The sequence below is a fragment of the Vigna angularis genome, chromosome 3 (assembly GCF_016808095.1).
Source record: "Vigna angularis cultivar LongXiaoDou No.4 chromosome 3, ASM1680809v1, whole genome shotgun sequence".
NCBI lineage: Eukaryota > Viridiplantae > Streptophyta > Magnoliopsida > Fabales > Fabaceae > Vigna > Vigna angularis.
In genome coordinates, this window is record NC_068972.1 from 37,141,244 (window position 1) to 37,165,772 (window position 24,529).

General features: G+C 33.7%; 2 protein-coding genes across 2 annotated transcripts; both read left to right on the forward strand.

Moving 5' to 3' along the window:
- Positions 1–2,991: 2,991 nt before the first annotated feature.
- Positions 2,992–5,750, forward strand: LOC108325029 (subtilisin-like protease SBT3.17). Its single transcript, XM_017558007.2, has 3 exons — positions 2,992–3,265; positions 4,257–4,354; positions 5,475–5,750. The coding sequence occupies exons 1-3, from the start codon at positions 3,048–3,050 to the stop codon at positions 5,543–5,545; spliced, it is 387 nt and encodes a 128-aa protein (XP_017413496.1). The 5' UTR covers positions 2,992–3,047; the 3' UTR covers positions 5,546–5,750.
- Positions 5,751–6,468: 718 nt separating this feature from the next.
- Positions 6,469–24,118, forward strand: LOC108326491 (serine carboxypeptidase-like). Its single transcript, XM_052874712.1, has 9 exons — positions 6,469–6,831; positions 9,804–9,972; positions 15,242–15,361; positions 19,749–19,892; positions 19,990–20,143; positions 21,062–21,150; positions 21,459–21,717; positions 21,876–22,009; positions 23,720–24,118. The coding sequence occupies exons 1-9, from the start codon at positions 6,527–6,529 to the stop codon at positions 23,846–23,848; spliced, it is 1,503 nt and encodes a 500-aa protein (XP_052730672.1). The 5' UTR covers positions 6,469–6,526; the 3' UTR covers positions 23,849–24,118.
- The last annotated feature ends 411 nt before the right edge of the window (positions 24,119–24,529 follow it).

Here is a 24,529-nt window from a genome sequence, read left to right on the forward strand (position 1 = left end):
TTTTATTATTACTTTTAATATATATTGGATAACAAAACCATCATATTTCATATTAGTACCTACAGCAACCAAATCGATGTGGTCATACTCTTTTTAATGAATAACCTACAACAACCAAAGCTATCAGCATCACTACCCTATCCAACACATTTTACATTAATTGAAAAATTTTTTTTATATTAAATACGTAACTATACAATTCTTTAAATAAAAGTTTTAAATAAATTTTTTAAATAAAAGTAAGTAATAAATAGGTTTAATATCTTTTGGGTTCAATATTTGTACTTTTATTTAGAGTAATTTTTGAGTTTTTTAATGTTTAAAGTGATATTTTTTTATAAAATTTATTCGATTTAGTACTTTTTGTTGATTGTGTCTAAATAGCAAAAGTGATAGAGTTTACCTAATAAAAATGGAATGAGTTATCACACATTAGAGCTCACAATGGCCACATCATAGTCGTCTTCTCCAAATCAGAAATCTTAATTTTTTTTTCACCACTGTGTTATCGAGTACTACACTCAGGCCATCATCTTCCTCATGTCGTCAGACCACCGTGAGCTTCGCTGTTAGCAATCGCACAAGCTACCACGAATCAATCAAGAAACTCAATCTGCAAAAAGAAACCTTCCACTGCAATGAATTAGACCCAAACTGCGAACCCAAATTGCTATGCACCGCTACATATGCATTCCCTCCTCGTTCAACCATCGTGAGAACCACCATCAACATCTTACCATAAACCAAGTTTAAATTTCCAATATTTTATTTATTAGTCTCAAAATATCATTAAATTTGTATAACTTATCCACACATGGATCGAGATAGACTAGAGAGTATCATTAAGATAATAGTTATCCCTTATATTTCTATGATAATAATTAAGATTAAATTTTTAAAATTTATTAAAGATAAATAAGATATCTTTAAAGTGCTTATATAACTTTAAGAAAATTTGACCTTTTTAAGATAAAAACATTAAACATCTAATTTTTTTATTTTGTTTCAAGGTAATTATTAAATGTCCAATTCATTCTTACTTAAAAGGATTTTGCTTTTTTTTTTATTGAAATTTGTATGAATATTTTTATTAAATTCTATCTAAATTTAATTAAGACAATAAGAATTTTTTAAGACTAAAGCCTTTTCTTAAGTTTTGTTATTTGATAAATAAATTTGGACTATGATAAACAAAACCGTTTTTGTGTATCTAATATGTAATATACAATGAAAAAAAAATCAAGAAGATACTTAATCATGATATAATAATAAGTTATTCTTAAAGATTCATAGATATATGTTATGATTTCATTACAAGTGTTAAAAAGACAAGACAATAGTCAATAAGCACCAAGCACACACTATACATAAAACAAGAACTACTAGATGACTATGCTATATTAGCAACAAATAGCCTTTAATGAGATTCATTTTGTTTAAAGCTGTCACATTCATTTTTTAAACTGACCAGTTTTTAATACGTTAGTATGCATAATCTGAAGCAATGATAGCAATACCTTGAAAATTGAACTTGTATATCAATGATTTAATTTAATATTTTGTATTCTCATGACTAGAGAGTATAGGATAAATATATTTTGATATTAAATGTAGAGGTTTTAACCATGTTTATGGAGACCTAAAACAAACAACAATGTAAATATATTTTGTATAAGGGTTAGAGCACCCCACGTGCTCCAAAAAATATATATATATATATATATATTGTTGATTAAAAAAAACATATGATATTATGTGATATACATCTCATAAATAGATAACCAATTTTAACAAAGTTGTGACACTTGTAAACAATGACTATTCTCCTTTATCTCTTTTTTTTCCAAATAATATCTTTATATATGCTCATGAAAAAATAACTGTTGTTGTATACTATATTTTTTCCTCTTGATTAGCTTTGAACTAAGATAAATATTTATTTTCTTCTTCTCTTTGTTATTGTCTATCAAATCGAAATGCATTATGTTTCATGTAACATTAAATATTCTTTTCTTCTCTGTATAACTTATGATACTTGAAAGTATATATCTTCCTAAATTGTATAACTTTTACTTTAAAAAGTGAAAAACGTGTTGGACAAATAATTAAGCTAGAGTACACATGTACTCATAATTTATAGAACATTTATTAAACAAAGTCTTTTTATACCTTAATTTTAAACTTTATTGTATTTAAGCATTTAATAAAAAGAATACGGTATTGAGTTTTTGTTTTAACATAGTGAATATAAGATTTGTTCCTTTTAACTTTTATTCATATTTCATTATCTTTATTTAATTCACAATTTATTGAGATAATGTTAACATGAAATGACATGCTTTATCTATTTTGAAATGAATCTAATGTTATAAAGTATGTGTTCACTTAAACATACGTGTTTTTTTAATAATTTTTTAATATTTATTCATATATAATTCTTTTTCCGACTTTAATTATTTTGAAATAATTAATATTCAAAAGTATAATATTTTGATAAATAATCTCGGGCTCTCCTTTCAAATTCGGAAATTTTTCTAGGAACTTCAATTTCACTACTTCCAAATTTTATTTTTATCAGAAATGCTCAATTGAAAATTTATATTTTAATTTGAATGTGGTAGTTTGTGGTAATTTTCTTTTGAAGAACATATGACACTATGGACGTTCTCGTTAATTGAATCTTTGCATGTATTTGACGAAAACTCATTGGTTCGAATATTTGTATTCAAATACAACAGATATTTTTTACATTAAGAGAATAAATTTTTATACAACTTTTTTTAAAAAAAAAAAAGAGTTTTAATGCAATTTGTATTTATAACATTTTCGTAAATAGTATCTTATTTAATTTATTAATCCCGTTTCCCACAGAATCTGTGCAGGAAAGAACATTGACAAATCACGTTTGCCACATGGCAGAAGCATGCGGTGACAGCAACACAACGCGTTGTCGCTTCGTACTTAAGCGATAAGCAACTTTGAAAACTGTTGTCGTATGCTTCCATCGTTCTATTCTCCCTTATAAAACGCGATTCCAAAACCACACAATGGACAAGCCCTTTATCCTCAGAATCTCAGAACTTGCAATCCTCGTTTTGTTCGCTTCAGTTTGCTTAACAATGTCGGATTCCGCCGCCACACCGCTGGACCAGCACGCCACCGGTTCTTCCCCTGCACCGGCGGTTCACATCATCTACACCGAGAGGCCACAGGATGAGGAGCCTGAGGCTTACCACATCCGAACCCTCTCCGCCGTTCTTGGCAGGTACGCTCTTCTCATACAAAACCGCGCTATTCGATATATGCTTCTGTGAAGAAATCACAAATTGAACTGCGTAATGCCTTAATTTTACAATAAACCATCGATTTTGTCTCTTTTAAGTAGGTTTCAAACTGTTGGGATTGTATGATTGGTCTCTAGAGTATTGAATTATATCGATTTAGTCCTAAATTGGGACTAATTTGAAGAAATTTTTATACCTAAAGTGTTTTATATAAAACCATTATTCATAACAAAGTGACATGATTTCTGGTGCTTAGCCTACTTGTGTGATTTTCAAAGACTGCGCTTAGAATTAGGGTTTAGAGTTTAGGATCTAACTCAACACTGTGAAATCAGTTTGTTTGTAAGGTGAGAATTGTCTATCACTTCTGTAATTTAATTTGCTTATGTTATTAGTCACATGGAATCTTCAATACACCTTTCATGCTAAGGATTCGATAGTTTCAATGTCAAGGTTGTAAGATTGTTAAATGTGATGGTTGTAAGACTGAATGCTTGTGGGTTGTCCAGGTGGCTCCATAAGCCAGCAACAATTGATATGATAGGCTTCAATGCCATATTAGAATATGGGTTTTAAGTTTTTAATTCTATACAACCAGTGTTGTAAATAAGTGTGATTCACTTTCACTGCTCTTTTAGCAGCAGTGATTTCTTTTTAGAGAATTTTAATTAGAATGCACTCAAATTTTCATTCAATTATAGATTTTTTATATATATTTAAAGAAGACTGAAATTGAAGTCTGGAAAACATTCAAGCTTTGGTAACTATTTATACCGTTTAGGAAACTAGTTATATTAGTGTTTGCCTACTATTTCCTAAAAGGACTAAATGATTAAAATTTATGATTTTAAGGAGGAAAGGAAAAATTTGACACATTTAAGAATTCTCATTTGTACAGCTAAAATTTTCGTCAGAGTAATTCAGTGTGTGTGTGTTTCTTAAAGTAATGATGTGATTGGTTAACGATTGCAGCGAGGAGGCTGCCAAGGAAGCTTTGTTGTACAGTTACAAATCTGCAGCTAGTGGGTTTTCTGCTAAGCTTACTCCGGAGCAGGTTGAACAGATTTCAAGTAAGTTCGGTTGTTTTCAATCTGTTTTTTAAATAATCATTTATTCGCTCTTTTAAAATGCTTGATGTTACATGTTTCATTTTTTCTATTTTATTGTTTACCCTTCTGGTTAATGACTATTATCTTGAAATTCCCTGTTGTATTGTGACTATTTTACGTTTTTTGCATTTAAATGTTTTGGATGAGTGTCTGATATCTTTGTTCTTTCGTTTTGGCTTATCTTTATAGTTTCCAATGAGATCGTTGTTATCAGAATTTTATTTAATGTTTAAAGATAGATTATTCAAATAATAATAATAATAATAATAATAATAATAATAATAATAATAATAATAATAATAACCTGTTGGTTTGAGGTAGTCGGAACTTGGAGTAGTTTTGTTGGTGTGACTTAATTTTGTGGAATTGCTCAGACAACTATCACTTGGTTTTTTCTTAGTTTTTATGCAGAATCTGGCTTTTAGCTGAATTCTCTCGATGCACAGTTTTTATTATGAAATTTTCGGAACTGATTCAAACTACAATCTTTTTATTTATTTTTCCTAGACACCTTAGTCAAGCAAACTAGTAATGAGAAGAGCAGTTTCTGGTACCTTTGCAATCCTATAGTACATGTTACTCCTCTTAACCTGGTTGGCATTATCCTTGGATCTTTTGAGGAAACACTAATGTTCTTTTATGCTCTGATATCTCGTGAAAAGTGTTTCAAACATTCAGCTGATAGAACTTCTTGAACCACATTGTTAGTCATAATCAAGTTCCTGAGGTTTCATGACGCTCTTGTGTGTGCTATGCATGTCTATTTCCACAAAATGCTTTTTCCCATGCTCATAAAGTTCCAGCATTGCAATCATAATCAGGTTATAAACCACCATAAAGTATACATTTGAGGATAAAAAGAATAGAGTATTTTCATATTCAATGGAAGGAACTAAGGCAAATTTTTCTTTAGAAGATTAAAACTGAATTTGAAAAATTTTAGATGGATGAAGAACATATTTTCCCCTTTTTGAACTAGAGAAAAATTTTCAAATCTTATATTGACTAATGTGGAAAATGTGTTCCCTCTTTGAATAGTAGTGGAAGCATGCTTAATTTTTTAAAACTTGATATTGTGCAGAGCAACCAGGTGTTCTTCAAGTTGTTCCGAGCAGGACATATCAGCTGCATGGAGCAAATAATCTGCAGTAAAGAATGCCAAACTAGACATGTATCTGTTCCAAACTGTTTTCTACATCGTGTGTAAACTAAACTAGTGTGGCTTACTTAGCCTTTATACTTATGTCAATAAACACGGGATCAATGTATAATACACTGTATCGTGCTTCATGTTTATCATTGTCTCATGTATTCAAATATAATATATACAGGATAACAAAAAAATCTGTTGCCCAAATATCTGTCAATAATTGATACCGACAAATATTTACTGCATTAACTTTCTTTACTACATTAATTTTCTTAATTTTTGTTTTTGTTTTTCTAATTGTTGAAAGCTTATGCAGATATTACTACATTAACTCTCTTAATTTTTGTTTTTGTTTTTCTAATTGTTGAAAGCTTTTTTAAAAAATGATTTTTTTTGTGGGTTTCCTTAGTTCAGGTCATGTTTAGTTACATGGAATTTATAAATCTCATCTCTTATTTTCGTTTTAAATAAACAAAATAGAAGTTATTTTCTTTACAAAGAAATAATTTAAAAGCATCACTTAAACCTAAATTTTAGACACTCCCCATTTAAAGAAGTAAAGAAAAATTGTATTTTAAAACAACTTTTTTAACATGCATAAACTAGAAACACTCATAATCGATAAAATAATGATCCTATAAATTAAAAAAAAATTGACAGATAAAAATCTCTAGATGTCCATTTCCCTCACAAACTCAAGATCTGGATGGTCGATCCCCAAGAAAATCCATTTATTTTACGTGGACAAATTTTATTTTCAAATCGTGGTGTTAGGAGAAATATTTTCAATTTTTATTGAAATAGAAAAAAATGGTGTTTTATAGATTATTTATAACATTTATATAAGTTTGTTTTATTATTTTTCTAAAATATTTTACGAGAAACTTAGCCTAAGATTTTTTTCCCTTAAAATATTTTCAAAAGTCAATCGGCGACCATTCAAATATAGCACTGAGTTCACTCAGTTTAGTAGCTCCAGAAAAATGGGACAGTCTTCTGTAATCTTCCTCTGCGCTCATCTTCTTCTTCTCTTCTTTTCTCCATCAACTTATGCCTCTGCATCCGATGGGGCAGCGCTGCTGGCGAAGAGGCTCATCAGTGACCTCAATCTGTTCCCCGACGATGCCGTCAACTTCGTTCCCGTTGCTAATTCCTCGCTCCAACCGCGCAAGATCGTCGAGAAGCGTCTCAGGTTCCCGAACCTGGTTGCTTCGGATTCCGAGCCTTCGGTTGAGGATTTGGGTCACCATGCTGGTTATTACCCCATTGAGCATTCACATGCCGCTAGGTGCGCCTCTCGTGGACTCTATTTTATGTTTAATTTAGTTTCTGAGTTTGTCTTACACTTAATTATACCCTTATTTCGTTTTGTCTTCTGCTTGTTTTAAGTTATACACTTTGCCATACACTTTGCCATATGTGCCGTTACTGGGAAATGCTTGTAAATGAAAGTAGCATGGTTCTAATTTTGATTCAACTGATGAAATTGACTGTTAAGAGATTTTAGCAACAATTTTTTTAATTATGCACTCGTCAATTTTAGTAAATAAAAATAGTTTAATTTTAATAGAACTTGAAGAGTAAACCTATTACATAAATTCTCCATGCTTCTTGCTCATAAACTATCCTTCCTTCCTTGATTGTTTAAAAACTATTAAATGATATTTCTTATATATTACGGTAATTCGTTTAGTTTTTTTTTGAAAAATATTATATTGTACTATCTGATGTAAAAATAGTACAATGAAAACAGGAATAATTTGTTTAATTTCATAAAATCTGAGAAATATAATTGATGATATCAATGAATTTTAGTCTTTCAACTAATGCATACTAACTTACGAGGCTCATAGAACTAGAACTAACTTACGAGGCTCATTAACTCGTAACTTTAAGACATTATTTAAATTTTTTTTCCCAAAACTATATAAAATTTTAGGAAAACAAACAAAAAAGAAAATATTTAAAGAGATAATATATAATTTAAACCCTAAAAACGCCAATTTCTGTTGCATTGAATCTGTTGGAAAAACTGAGGGAAAACAATAATTACATAGTTTTTTAGGAAAGTAGATCTCTATCCTTAAAGATTTATTTACTGTATATGCACAATTTTTCCAAGATACAACAGGAAGTTCTTGAGTATCTCCAAGGATTCACAACTAGAAAGAATTACTCTATTAATAGAGTAGAAAAATAAATTGGATCATAGAATGATAAGAAAAGAGAGAAGAGAGAAAATATATGTAGAATTTTTCTAATTGGAGAAAATATTTGTAGAATCTTCTAGTTTATTTTTCAGTATACTATTTTCTTATTTCCCTTTTTTGGAAGATTAGATTGTTACAAATAGGTGTAATGAGAATGTAATAGACATGAATGATAATAATAAAATTCATTCTCTTTTCAAGTCTTTCCATGGTGGAGAACTTAAGGTTTACAAAACAAAGAAATGGGAAGAAATGAAAATCAAAGAGAAGATGTAAGCCCCCTCCCAAGGTTATTGGCATCTGCTCTACAATCCAATTGAGCCTCCCATTCGTGTCTCCATCTTCAAATCAAAACCCATCTTCCTCTTCAACCTCAAAAGGGGGAAAACCATCATGGATGAAGGAGGAAACCCAAGGGGGAGAGGGAGAGCTTCTCAACACCCCAAACAACCTCCTAAAGCCTCTCCAAAGCATCTTAGGTGATTCTATTTGTGTAAAATGAGGAATGAATCAAAACCATCGCGAGAAGCATGATTAAGTACTCAATTTTTGACATGTTAGTGTTGTGACTGCTGAGTTTCGTCTCAATACCGCTGGATGCAATAAGATAAAACACGAACAAGGGTTCTCTATTAAACCATTGCCACCAACGTTAGTTCTATAGCACTAGGTGGCGCCCAACGCCATTTTTCACTGCCCAATAGTGGCTTTGCAGAAGCCTGTAGCACTTGACATCAACCTATGTAGGATTGGGTGGCGCCCAATGCCAGTTTCTACAACCCAATGCTAGTTTCCATTGAAAGTGCGATACCTCCCGTTTTCACTGTCCAAATTCATTTTTTCTTATCAAAATATGCTTCCTTGAGTTTTCGCTTATTTTCCTCCACCAAAAATTCTTCTTCCTACTCACTTATTTAACACACTTAAAAGAGAGATTAGAAGTAAAATAAGCTCAAAACAACTAAAACACAACAAACTGAGAAAATATACTAAACTTAAGGATTAAACAAGATAAAAGCTTCAAGGAGTTGATTTTATTCAGCAAAACAAACACCAAAACATGTAAAAATCAACGTTATCCGTTTCTCACTTTATTGTAGAAGGACATGGGTGACCATGTGTATAACAAACTGAATTTTATCAATGACATAAAATATCATGGACTAAATTGCTTATTAATTATCATTTTATTTAGGGACTTGAATGCTAACTGCGAGTGAGAAAAGTGTCAGCATGACACTTGGTTGCTAATTTGGACTTTTGTTATTAGACTCACTGACAATAGGACTAATTTCCCTAAAGGAAATATTATTTTAGGGACTTAAAGGCAAAGAGAGAAATTTCAAAGACCAATCGACTAGTGTCTTCAATTTTTAGGGACATGTTATGTGCTTCACTCGTTATGAATAGTTTAATTTGAGAAAACAATGAAATTTTTTTTGAAAGTAACTTATAATGAGGTGAGAGTTATTTTTAGGTGCCTTAAAGATGAAGAGAGTAAAACACTACAGATTGTCACTCTATTTTATTATGTAGAGGTGAATTGTCTTTTTTTGTGAAATCGTTTTCTTACTATGGAGTACATTGTTTTCACTATAAATTGTAAGCTAATATGCAATTTAGTCCTCTCTAGTGGTAACTTTGTGTTGGTTTGCTCCTTGAGAGTTTTTGTCTATATAAGTCACTTTGTTGACGTATGGAATTGTTAGTAAGTTGAAAACTTGTTTGGGTAAACTTTGGACCATGTTGACACTTTTGAAGATCATTATCTATAGATGTGCACTTACTTGGGTCAAAGCAACACATGTTGCTACTTTTAGGGTCAAATTGTATTTTAAATTGCAAAATTAAAATATAGTCTTGAACTTTGGGACAATTATAATTGCATGGGTTTGGTAAATTCCAACTAGCCTTCGAACCTTGTACATTTAAAAATTTATTGTGTTATGTTGTCGAGTTGTTTCATGAGCTGTAATAGTGTAGTCAATTATAGATTTCAATGAACAGTATATTTATGTCAGTTGTTTCTTGCATTTGGTTTGTTCTGCAGGATGTTCTACTTCTTCTTTGAATCACGTAACAGGAAGGAGGATCCTGTCGTTATTTGGTTGACAGGGGGACCTGGGTGTAGCAGTGAATTGGCTTTGTTTTATGAAAATGGCCCTTTCAAAATTGCTGATGACTTGTCTCTTGTTTGGAACGAGTATGGTTGGGACAAGGTATTTGATATTCACTTTATCAATGTTATATGTGCATGTGTGTATGCAGGTGATGGAAACAATCTAAAATCTAATTTTGAATGAATTCATATTACTTCTTGAGGGACAGCTGCCCACACCTTAGGCTCCATTGCACGGGTTATAAGTTCAAAACCTTCTTATTGGAGTATGTTGACATGACAAAATTTAAAATCTTGAGTTATAAGAATGAAAAAAAGATTTTTTTATCTTGAAAACTATTTAAAACCAAATAACACATTAATTAATATGAGTCTTATAAGATTCTTCAATTAATGTAAAAATGACAAGAAGGTCTTGAAAGTTACGTGACAGGAGGAGACCCACTAAAGGTAAATTAAGATCTCATAGAATGACTTTTACAATCAAATTTAGGAATCTCAATTGACTTAGGATTCAAGTTTAAATTAATATATTTTGTGACTATTTATACGTGTAAATGTTCTTGCCGAGATGGAATAGACCCCACAAGACCGAACCAAACACATCTTACCTTTCTGAATTCTTTTGTGAGATCCAATCTTGATTACCTTGGAATATTATTCTTGTTCTTCTTGTTTGAAAGAGGGGAAGGTGCATACAAATACATTTCAACCCTCTAGTCAGCAAGGAATTTGGGTGAGGCAGTAAATGCTCCATAAAACCTTGTCAATACTTGGCAACGTAGTGTATTTGTAGTTTTTTAATGAGTCTTTTACCTAGATGGGCCTAGGCTGACTAAATCCATTTGTCTTAATTCCTAATTAGCATTTGATTCTTTGATAACGTTATTTTGATATCCAAGCCCTTTTGGGTCTTTTCTTTTTAGTTTTTGTGAATAATGGAGAAGATTGGGAGAAATCTCTATTGTGTATTTTGCATACACATAGGGTAGTTTATTTATAATGTAAGATATGGGCCAAGGCCCTTAATACAGAATCGGCTGAGCCCAATTAACATAAACACACATCTTAACATCTAACACTCCCCCTCAAGCTGGAGCATATAAATCATATGTTCCAAGCTTGTTACAAAGATAGTCAATTCTAGGTCTTCGTAAGGACTTAGTGAATATGTCTGCCAACTAGTTACTTGAGTTAACGAACTCAGTCTTGATATCTTCGGATATGATTTTTTCTCGAATAAAATGACAATCAAGTTTAATGTGCTTGGTTCTCTCATGGAAGACAGGGTTAGAGCTAATATGGAGAACAACTTGATTATTACATATAAGTGTCATGTGAGTGACATCTCCAAATTTCAATTCACTAAGTAATTGTTTAAGCCACACAGACTCGCAAGTAGCTGATGCCATAGCTCTATATTCTGCTTCTGCGCTGGACCTTGCCACAATCGTTGTTAAGACTTTATAGCACACCTTTTCCAGGTGATCCTTTAATATACTTCAGTAATCGAACAACTGCATCCCAATGGTCTTCACATGGAAAGTTTAGGAATTGACTCACCATGCTAACTGTGAAGGAAATGTCAGGACGCGTAATAGTAAGATAGTGTAATTTACACCATGCTAACTGTGAAGGAAATGTCAGGACGCGTAATAATAAGATAGTGTAATTTACCAACTAATCTTCTGTACCGTTCAGGATCTGATTTGGTAGGAGTTTGATGTTAGGATCCATAGGTGTCTCAACAGATTTAGAGTTCATTAACCCTGTTTCCTCCAAGATGTCTAACGCATACTTCCTCTGAGATATGACAATACCAATGTTGGATTGTGCTACTTCAATACCCAAAATGTACCAGATTGTGCTCTGATACCATGTTAGAAGTGGACTTTAAGCCTAACTCAACCCCACAAAACCGGTTTGTAGGGTGAGGTTTGCACCCACTTATAAACTATGAATTGGTCTTATCTCTAGTCGATGTGGAACTTCCAACACCTCCCCCTCCTCCCCTTCACGCCGAGGTATATACATCTCGAGCGTGGGATTAGACATTTTTAATGGGTGGTCCGATAGCAGCCCGATAGCGGGTGGAACAATATGCCCAAAAAAAACAAATATCGCTAGAATAGACTCTAACCATGGCTCTGATACCATGTGAATAATGGAGAAGATTGGGAGAAATCTCCCTTGTGTATTTTGCATATACATAGTGTAGTTTATTTATAATGTAAGATATGGACCAAGGCCCTTAATACAAAATGGGTTGAGCTCAATTAACATAAACAAACATCTTAACATCTAACAGTTTTGATTGAATGGCTATTATGTTTACATACGACAATGGCGTGTCCAAATTTACTACAATGATGGCAAGCAACCTTTAATAATTTTCTTAATTGTTTCTTACTTTTACGGTCATAGCTTAGACCAGATTTATTTGTGACATGCTTGAAGTTTGAAAGCAATAGGTTTTGATCTTTGGAGCTTAGTAAATTTTGAAATATCATGCTTACAACATGATATTTTTCTTTCTCAACTTTTAACTTTCTCAGCATCTTGTGTGAGATTCTATTCTAGACGTGACATCTTCTTCATCAGACAATAAAGATTTGATCTTGAGTTTGAGTCTTCTCATTCTGACAAAACTAGGTTATAAAATAAGGATTGTACTCATTTATATACTATAAATTAACCTTATTTCTAGTTAATGTGTAATAAAGTTTGATGATGACGATAAAACTGAATCATAAAAGAAGAGAGAAACCAGTTGTATGGCTCAAAAGTGCAAGATTATAATTTTTACTCTGAAAAAGTACATCACTAATTTGTTCTACAGCAGAACATATAAAAGGGAAGAGGAAGTTACGTAACAGTTGAGAGAGATTTTGGAGCACTTCAGACTTGTGTAACTGCCTATAATTATTAATAGTCTAGAAAAATAAAAATAAATAAAGACACCTGAAACATAAATAAAATAAAGTACAGAAAATACATAAAAAATACAACACTCTAGATAAATAGATAATGTGGAATCTCATGTTGAGGCATGGACATCTTGTGCATGGAATTGGATATTTGTGGGTGGTCAAACAACAACCTGATAGTGGATAGTGGATGACATGATCGACCTAATTAATTTTGCTATGATAGACTCATACCATATTAAGAAATGAGTTTAAACTTAACTCATCCCTACAAAATTCACTTGTAAGGTGAGGATTGTTCTTATTTGTATACTATAAACTGAACTTATCTTTAGTTGATGTGGGATCTCCAACTTTCTTGAATCTTGGTTTATTTCTTGAGCTTGGGGCACTCTGTCTTAATGTGCCATGGCTATCTGCATTCATAGCATATGACCTCTTGATCATCTTCATCCTTCTTCTATTTTTATAAATCTCTTGTTGCCTTGGCCTGTTTGTTTGAGCACTGCCTAAACTTGCTTCACATCCATGATATATCCTCACTATTTGAGTTTTCTGACTCACCACAGAAGTATCACTCTCCTCCTCGAGAAATTTCAAACCATAGTTTCCTTGCATTTGTTATGAGTTTGCTTTGAAGCAGGTCTTGCTTGGAGGTCTTTGTCATGCTATTGTGGCCTCCTTTTGATTATGATCTTGGAGATGCACTTCATATACTTTTAAGGTTCCTAAGAGCTCATCCCATGTGGGCTTCTTCAAGCCACGACCACCTATATGACCGTGGTTTTGGGTTCGCACACCTTAGGCATGTTGTATAGCAACTTCAGCTTGATTTATGCCTTGAAGAAGCTTTGTTCTAAAGCTTCAAATTTGTTCACAAGAACTTGCAATGTTCCAAACATGTTGACACTCACCATCCTTCATGGTGAATACTCATACTGACACGTGAGGGTGACTACTTTCCTTAGTTCACCATCCTAGTTTCTAATGTAGTTTATCTTTAGATAGTCCCAAATCTCCTTCACTGTTTTCAACTTGTAAACTTTCTTATATTCATTTTTTGATAACGCACAAATAAGTGTGTATTTGGCTTTATTGTTCAACTGCATGTAGTCAAACTCCTCTTTTGTCTAGTCTTTCTTCCTTGGTGATGATTGTCCATTGCTTATAGGGTGAGAACTTGATGTACATCTCCTTTATCGCATCAATGCATCCTTGCTTTACCAAGATAGCTTCCATCTTTTTCCTCCATAAGTTGAAGTCATTCTCACAAAAAAAACTTCTCAATGTCACACTTGGTGGCCATGTCTTCAAACCTTGCTGTTCTTAACTTACTTCCTCTTGTTCCTCATAGATGCACCAATTGTTAGGTTCACTTGATAATAACAAGAACACACAAGAACAAGAGTGAAAGGAACCAATTGTATCATAACAAAAGGTTCTATACACATAGTACGTATGAACACCATGTACTCCAAAGAGTAACAAGTCTCTGTATATAGAACTTAAGGATATCATAAAACTATTAAGACAAAACATCATCTAATATGGGTGGTAAACAATAGATGGTCTAGCTAAACACTTCTAGACGTTTTCTTCTAAACGATCTTCTGTTTTCTTCATTAGACAATCATGATTTAGAGCCTAGATAACAGCCGGGATATAATTTTTAAAAACAATTTGAACTGATCTACTATGTTTTATTAAACTAGTGAATTGTTATTATAATAGATTTGTCATTTACAGACAATGAGATCACTTGATCAAATAACATCAAGTTCGTTATTGAAATCACTCATTGGTATGCTGTTATTTGATGTCTTTTTAATGGTCATAATTGGAGCTCTTTCTTTGAAGTGACTATTGACTAATTGTTAAGGTTTTATTTTTGTACATTATGATCTCTTAAGATGCTTCACATCTTGTAAAACAGGCATGAGACAGGATTCAACTGTCATACTGAACCAAACCAATTTAATTTGCTTGTTTTTTAAATTTATACCTGTAAGAAAATATGGTTTTTCAATATGTTTTCACGTATAGAGTTGTCTTCAGTGATAATGTCTTGATGAGGCTAAAAGCAAACATGATACCCAGTTGTCATAACCTTATACTGCTTCTGCAGGCTACGTTTCATGTAAAATTTTTTTATGGGAAGTAAAGTGTCAGAATCCCATTATTTATGCTGCAGATAATATTTCCCTGTACAATTTTAATTACATAATTAAGAGATTTAATTGCATTCTTTTTTTAAGGGATGACTGTATATTTTTTATTTATTGTACATGATTATTGATCCTGAATTGTAGGGATGCGTTATATCCATCATATATTGAGATTTTCAGCTATTATGCCTTTTTATTGATATAAGAGCAATTGCTCCTCTATGAACAATATTAGAAACAGTTTTTTCTGACATTAAGTTTATTGGTAATCTTGTAGGCATCAAACCTTTTGTATGTTGACCAACCAACTGGAACTGGCTTTAGCTATAGTACTGATTTGCGCGACATTCGTCATGATGAAGATGGTGTCAGCAATGACCTGTATGACTTTATTCAGGTACATGTGTTTGCTGCGGAATAGGAATATTAGTTATGTAATTTTCGTATAAGGTTCACTTATTACGTTTTATTTGAGTAAATTATAATTCATTTCATTAAGAGATACTAAAATTACACTTCCTTCTCTTATTTTAAAATATACACCTGATATAACTAATTGTCATCAGCATATTATGTATACTTCTGTCAATACTCATCATACTCGCAAGAGAATCTGTGAACCATGGGTCAGACCAAAAATTAATCAATCTGTCATTACCAAGTTGCCTAACATTGTTTTCCTTTAGTTGAGAATAATTTTTCTTTATATTTTCCCATACAGAAGAAATAACAAAAAGTTACCATAGAATCATTCTTCCAAAGAACTCTAGCTGCAAGAATTTGGACCAATCCATGTCTTTCTTGATGTATTCACAGCAAAGATTAACCATGTAATCTTCGTTATTTCTGTTGTTGATCACAATCAAACACCACCCTCTTGATAACCCAAACATAACTTTTCCCTGGCTTCAACAACCGTCTTATTAGTAGTGATGTTGTTATGTTCTTGAGTTTGAAACCTAATTAATCATGATCACCGTAGGCAGAAAAGATAATAAAAGAATGAATTTTTCTTATTAATGGTAATAAAATTATCTGAATAAACAAAAGTAAACAAAGATAATTGGGAGCATAACCTATAGGACTGTAGCTGCCTGCCAACAAACTCAATAATAAAAAACGTACACCTCACAATATAATCTAGCTCTATTTATATTAAATATTTTCCTAGAATATGGCTCTATTTACTATAAATATCTTATATTGAATATTTCCCTGTAATATAGCTCTATTTACTATACTTATTTTATATTGAATATTTCCGTAGAATATAGCTCTATTTACTATAATTATCTTATACCGAATATTTCCCTATGATATAGCTCTATTTACTATAATTATTTCCCACCCATCCTAACTGCTACAACAATTAGGAAAGTAACTCTTCAATCGATCGACTCCATTTCTTCATCTCTTTTCAGTGTTCGGCATCGAACCCTCACCACCTTCAGCCGTTCGGCTCGATTCCTCACCGCCTTCCATCATTGGGCTTGACATCTCCCCGCTTTCTACCATTCGGTGCCCTTCTTCTTCGCCCTCACCGTCTTCCACCGTTCGGCTCGATCTCTCCCCACCTTCCACCGTTCAGTGTCCTTCTTCTTCTCTCATATACTTTCTTCTTCTCTCTTATACCTTCCAACCCCTAACATTATCTATTACCTTATATCCTATCATTACACCCCGCTGTAGAACAACCTTGTCCTCAAGGTTGGAAACGGGAAGATTGATGTCATGGCTCCTCTTCATCCTCGTGTTATCATATGAAGGGAACCCACTGGCTATAGCCCTCCAATTCAGGTCTAGAGGCTTGGGTGATGGCAATTCCTCCTCCAATGACTCCTCTTCTTCCTGGATCCTATTAGCTTCCAACATTCTGGACACCTTTTTTCCAGAATTGTAGGCCCTGAGAAAATGGTCTTTGAGGTCTTTCCATACTTCAAACAGCTCTCTCCCCTCTGCAGGTGTATCAAGAACTGCAAGCCCCCTTTTCTGTTTGCTGGCCCACCTCTTCACAGAATCCATCCTTCTCTCTGGGGCATTGATTCTTCCATCCACCCTTCCCTCTAAAGCCTTCATTCTTCCTTCCATCATGCTTCTCTCCTCATGATCCAGCCCTCCTCGCCCGTTTGGCTCCAACCGTCCTCTTCCGTTCGGGTCCGTCTGTCCTCTCCCGTTCGGGTTCGTCCTCTCCTGTTTGGTTCCAACAGTCCTTTCACATTTGGATCCGGCTGTCCTCTCTCGTTCGGGTCCTATAGTCTTCTTCCGTTCGGGTCCGACAATTCTCTCTCGTTTGGATCTGACAGTCCTCGCACGTTCGGACCTGACAGTCCTCTCCCGTTCGGTTTCGATCGTCCTCTCACGTTCGGATCTTGGTCGTATTCTTCTGCGGTCCTCGATTGCTTACTGGCCGCCAACCTTTTGAAGATTGTACCCTTGTTCTGTTCTCCAAATCGCACCACTACTGCTCCCTTTAGACCTTCCCAAGAACGATTCTTGGCTTTCTCCTTCCAGGCTCTGAACCAGTAGCCAACGCTACCCTCCATACTGATGTCGGCTAGGTGCACCTTTTCCTCCTCTACCACACCTTGCAACTCGAAGAATTTCTCTGTCTTAGAGATCCACCCCAACGATCAAACCCTTCGAAAGTGGGTAGTTCTACCCCTTCTACCCAATTAGGTTTGGCGTCTCCTCGGTCTTCATCTAGTTTCTCCTCCGAGCTCTCCCTTCTCCTCCTCCGATTCTCGTTAATAAACTCCTGGCTTCCATCCGAATTTCCTAGTCCCACACTTGTAGAGCATGGGAAGTACCCACTTGGCCTGCCATTTATCAACCCTGAAAGTTTATCTGATTTTAGAATTAGAAGAATCCAATATCAAAAGATATCATTGAAACATTTGCTTTCAAAACAGAAATGAGGAAATTCCAATCAATGGGGGTGTGAAAAGCTTTTCCGATATCAATTTTGATTGCTATGTTTGCAGAAGGCCACTTCTTGTCTGAAAGGTTTATAGCTTCTGAGGTTGTGCCAATGCAGTCAATGATGCTCTTACCAGGAATGAAAGGAGAGACAAGTTTGCCTACAACCAAAGCTAATCTGTCCGTTAAAATCTTAGAAATAGTCTTTGGAATTAAAATAATGTGATTATAGTGGTAACTAGGAAGCATCCATTAATCTCCAAAAATCTGCAAAACTGAATTGAATTGATCAAGAAGAATGATATCCCACAAGTTTGATAAAAAAACACCAGAAAAACCATTTGAACCAAGAGCACTGTAAGAGGAAATGTTGAAAACAGCTTGTGTAACTTAAATCAAAGTAGGCTGCTCTGTAAGAAAATGATTATCCATTTTTGTCAATAACTCAGGAATAACATTAGTGATATTATGTACGTTAGAGCCTATATTAGTGTAGAAAAAAAATCTGTTGGAAATGATTTGCCACTGGTGCCTCAATGTCAACCCACTATCAATGGCCAAAATATCATTATGGAAGTTGTAATCCTAAATGTCTTTATATCAAGATTTCTTTCTTACATTAGTGCTACAAGGATTTCTTTTGAAGTTGCTGTTAGAGAAAGTGCGTTTTGGAAGCCTTGTTGGTCATGATGGCCTCTACCAATTTCCTGACTTACTACATTTGTCCTTTGTATTTTCTGACAAGTTTCCTATCTTGTTCTTCAATTTCATTGTTTGTGATATGTTTTCTATTTTGAAGTCATTACTCACAGTTCACAATATCTTTGGTGTGGAGCATTTGCCAAGCACCACTATAAAATATCACCTCGTGACAATAAAAGTTAAAATGAGCCGCCTCTTGTGTGAAAAACTTGAGTATGACATTTTATAAACAAAATCATATAACTTAAATTGATGAGCGTGCAATAAAGCCTATAAGATTTCTCTGTCACAAAAGGTTAAGTAAATGTACATCAAGATGTGTTTGAGAAGAGATTATCTAGTTAAAGCATTAGATGTTAGCAGGGTTAATCTGATCAATTGTACGGTTAAAATTATTTCCTATCACCAGAGTATCATGTAAGCAGGGGATTGTTCTTGCCTTAGATTTCTTTAGCCTTATTCCTCTATGATATTGAATGAATGTATTATGTCACTTGTGTTTTGAATTATGCATATGCCAAAAAGTCATGTGAAGTAAAACAATCAAGGCACAGGCGAAAGAAAGTGAGAAGTTATCAAGCATCCGTAATAGATTTAGATTAGATGTTCCCATCAACTATGCCCCATCTTTGGTTTTGTCATCATCACTACCATATTTAGCATCTTGTCTCAATCTGTGTACCGTGCTTAATGAAGTCTCTTCATGATCATTTAAGTGGGAGCCTCTATACTGACCCTTTTAGCGTTGCAGCCCTTGAGAAATAGGATTTTGGCTGTCAGAATAAGGATTGTCCATACTGTATTAAAAATAGTCAATTTGACCATGCAGCTAATCCACACTCTTGTTTCATTGATACTCAAGCCTCAAACCTTCTGAAGAATTCTAAGCCATCTAATCCGTATGAGGGCTTTCAAAATGCTAAAATTTGATTTTACACATCATGGCTAACACGTGAAACAAATTTAGTTGGAGAGAAAATTTAACAGATTACCGAAATAATGAAAGAATTTTGGATGTCATGCCTAAAATTTAGAGCAGGTTTATATCTGCACACATGTGTGTGTATCACAGTGCAGGGAAGTAAGAGTGATATATATGTACAGACATAGTAAAACTGATGTTAGATTAAAAAACTGTATTAACAGTTAATTTCTTTTTCCCTCAGGCCTTCTTTGCAGAGCATCCTCAATATGCAAAAAATGACTTCTTTATTACAGGTGAATCATATGCTGGACACTACATTCCTGCTTTTGCAACACGGGTCCATCGGGGCAACAAAGCTAAAGAAGGGATTCATATAAACCTGAAGGTTTGTAACATCACGTGATAAACCAATCTAACTTTCTCTGACAGAATTTCATTGAAGGAATGAATAATTTCTTATCTTACTATTATTGTTTGAACAGGGATTTGCCATTGGTGATGGACTTACTAACCCTGCAATTCAGTATAAAGCCTACCCAGATTATGCATTCGAAATGGGAATCATTAAGAAGGCTACACGAAACCGCCTTAACAAAGTACTGGTTCCAGCCTGTGAATTGGCCATAAAACTATGTGGTAATATACATTTTGGCTTTTTACCTTTTTACAGATGTTACATTTCTTGTCACGTTGGAATGTGTGTAATGAGGGCTATGATGGGTTGAAGAGTCCAGCTACCGAATGCTTGAATTTGTTGGATTGGTTTTTTATGCTCCTACAAATCATTTCCAGTATTAAACCGTATTTGAAATAATGGACAACATATCACTTTTTTTTTTATAAAAGTTCCATTTAACATTCAACCTGAGTTGACCTTTTGCTCATGACATCTGCATGACCTGGATTTATATCCAATGATAACGTTTAGTAGACAATCTAAACTTTTAAAAGTGCGTAAATTATAGTGATTTTGGTGGGGAAGCATAATTTCTCGATTAAGACCACAAGACGTGGAAGAGAGGAGTTTACAACATTTCTATTGAATGGAATAGAATAACCTTATTACGGCTGATTTTCAGCGGGGGTAATGATAGTAGCTGAGAGTTGGGGGCAGTTACGATAATTATTGGTAGAAAGTAGAAACAGTATTTTTTTTAAAAATATCTAATATTTCAAAATATAAATTGGGCGGTCTATCAGTTAGAAGTCCCATTTTTCTATATTATGCATCAAAACTCATATTCCTTGTACACAAACTATTATTTTTTAATATATAATTATCGTAAACTTTACTAACAATTTGCTATTTCTGAATTATTTTGAAGTCTTATGAAATCCACGGACAACTCTAGGTATGGAAGTGTATAGTAAGATTACAAGTTTGGTTATTTCTAGCGATCATGTAAGGTAGCTATTGTTCTGATCAAGTAATCATTCTCACAGGAAGTAAAAGTCAAGATCACTGCCTGATTTTCACTGAAAAACAGTGCTTTCACTTCTTTGGAGCCTTCTGGTTTGCCTGTTAACTCTATAATATTTGTTTTATCCTTTCAGGCACTAACGGAAAAACTTCCTGCGTGGCTGCATACGTAGCTTGCAATCTCATATTCAGTGACATCATGTTGCATGCCGGAGACACAAATGTGAGTAAAGAAACTTTTCTGGTGTGGTTGATAGCTGACTTTGTCACGTTTAGTTAAATTGATTTATTCCCCTCTCTACAAGTAGGCAAGCAGATAATTAACCATTTTCAAAGCAAAAGATCTTTTGTCTAAACACCTTAGTTGTTTCTTAGTTGTGGAATTTCATTAAATATGTTAAAAAAAAGTCATTTATGCTACTAACATATCAGGAAGAAACTCATCCTTATATTTATGGTCATTTGGATCTTGAAGCAATGTGTCAGTATATTCATTACTGTTACCGGCAACTAAATATACTTACGCTGCAGTACTATGACATCAGAAAAAAGTGTGAGGGGAGCCTTTGCTATGATTTTTCAAACATGGAGAAGTTCCTGAACCAAAAATCTGTTCGGGACTCACTGGGGGTTGGGAAAATTCATTTTGTTTCGTGTAGCACTGAAGTTTATATGGCCATGTTGGTGGACTGGATGAGGAATCTTGAAGTTGGTATTCCTGCCCTTCTTGAGGATGGAGTCAATTTACTTATTTATGCCGGGGAATATGATCTAATCTGCAACTGGCTTGGTACGTATTTACTCTTGTCAAGATGAAGAAAAGATGGACTTCGAATTGAGTGATGGACACCTTGTAATGAATTTTAAGATCTATTGAGAAATTAAATATTCATATTTATTATACCTTGCAATGAATGAATTAATGGTCCCTTTCTTGGCAATGAGTAGGTAATTCAAGATGGGTTCACGCCCTGGAATGGTCTGGTAAGAATGAATTTACAAGCTCACTTGAAGTTCCTTTCGTTGTTGATGGGTCAGAAGCCGGATTATTGAAGAGTTATGGACCTCTGAGTTTCCTTAAGGTATTCTTTTCTTTCTTACCCACATAAACTTATTAACACTTGCACTATGAAACTTTTGAATATGGTGAAAAATATATATGAATTAATCTCCTTTGTGTTGAATATATATATATATATATATATATATATATATATATATATATATATATATATATATATATATATATATATATATAAGGTCCTCCATTTATAATAGAAGAAATATAGACTAAGTCCAAAATACAAATAAAAAATAATAACAAACTAGCTAAAAATAAAAGATAAAAATAATATAACTAACAATCTCCTTAAGTTAGTGCATATGAATCGTATGTATCAAGCTTGTTACTAATATAATGCATAAAGATTTAGTGAAAATATCTGCTTCTGTACTCAAGTGACACCAAATTGTTAATGGTTTGCAAAAATGACTTAGAAAACGAAATATCAACACAGAAGACTCCCTTGAACAACAAATTTAAGAGGTTGCTTCATGTAAATCTCTTCTTGAAATCACCATTGAGGAATGTATTGTTGACATCTAGTGGATAAAGATGTCATTGTTGAAGAATCACCACGACTATAAATAAACTAACAAAAACCATCTTTACCATGGAAGAAAAAACATATATAGACAGGTCAAATACAATGGTGACTGAAGGGAAGTCAGAAAAGACGACAGCGGAAGAAGCCATGGATGGACAGGAGAGAGAAACCTTAAAAGTCCAAGATTTTCTAATCAAGGCACCTGAAAAAGGAAAAAGAACAACCTTGATGCTCTTAATAGCTTTGCCTGAGAGGAGATGGAACGTGTGACCATGCATTATGAACTTGAAAGAGGAAAAAGAGTGACTTCGATGCTCTAAATCGCTGCCTAAGAGGAGACGAGACATGCCACACGCACGATGGAAAAGGAACAGATCCACAACTTCAAAAGGCGCCGGTGGTCACCTGACTGAGACGATAAAAACTGTGTGATCATCGGTCAAAACTAGATCTCCAATAGTGATAGTGGTAGACAATGGCGGTAGATGACGATAGTAGACAACGGTGCTGTCGATAGCGGGAGATGGCATTGTTGTAGTGACAAAGGCAAAAAAAATGGTTTCTTCAAAAGAACTTTAAGCTTTAGATACCATGTTGAATATAGTGAAAACTATGTATAGACTAATCTCTTTGTGTTAAATATACACATAAGGTCATTTATTTATAATAGAAAAAATATGAGTTAAACTCAAAATATAAATAAAAAATAATAACAAACTAACTAAAGATAAAAGATAAAGATAATATATCAAACAAAAACTATCAATACCATCTTGAATAGGCCATACTCTACATAAGCAGGAAAGTATAGATTACCTTCTTTAACATTGTCTTGTGTGTGAGATACCCCAAAACTTTTAAGATATACGATACTAGCTGTGCTATTTATCCCAATTTTAACTTTATACACAAATTAAAGGTGATAAAGGTTGAAAAGTTAACTAGTGCTTTCAATGTTAATTATTCGGACATGTTGAAATTAAGGGCGATTGATTGACTCTAATGAATAACCATTTTGTGCGGGTTAATCGAACTGCTATGTTCAAATTTAAATTCGTGCTTGTGCAGTGCTAACACCAAACTTAACAAGTTAAATACACCATTTATTTATCAAATTCCTTTTTGACTCTGCACGTGATCAGTGAAAATGTTTATTCAGTTCAAAATCTTCTGTGACCAAAACAGGTCCATGATGCGGGTCACATGGTTCCAATGGACCAGCCCAAGGCTGCATTAGAGATGCTGAAGAAGTGGACTAATGGAAGCCTTTCTGAATCTCGAGCTCAAAAGGAAAATTTGGTTGCTGAAATGTGATCTCTTTTATTACTTAATTAGTCTTGCAAAAGGAAATATAACATAAGTGAGAAAAGAATGCAGTGAAGTGGGAGAGACCAAAATAGCTAGTTTGCGGAATGTTGTACATCTCCCAAACTCGCACAATTTCTAAATGATATTGTACTGTAAGTTTCTATCGTGGACTAAAACTAATAGTCTAAAGGATTTCCAAATTTGTTGCTTTACATGCTTATTTTTGTTTCATACAGCAGATTCATATGCGTAAATGTGAAATATATTTCTTATTTCTCATTCAGTTATTGCCTTGAACTATGGTATACTTGAGTTTCACTTTTGAGCTGAAAATAGGAGTAGTATTCACCCAAAGATGTAACCTGTTTCTTTTTTTCATCAAGCTGTAATATTTCTGGCTTAGTCCAATCTTATATCCAGTTTGAGTTAATACTTGACACGTGACACGTTTGAAGAAGTTGCACTGTGTAAATATTTAAAAAAAATTAAAATGATATGTTAGGTGCAAATCTTAACAGCTATACCATCTGCAAATCATCTAACCTGGTCCAAAATCACTCTCTGATCATGATGGAATGACAACGCCATTGCATTTGCATCAGAGGGATCCACCTCAATAATTCTCACCTTTAGATTAACCCTCTTCACATAACAATCATCGCAGAGCAGATAACTCCCGTTTCCAAC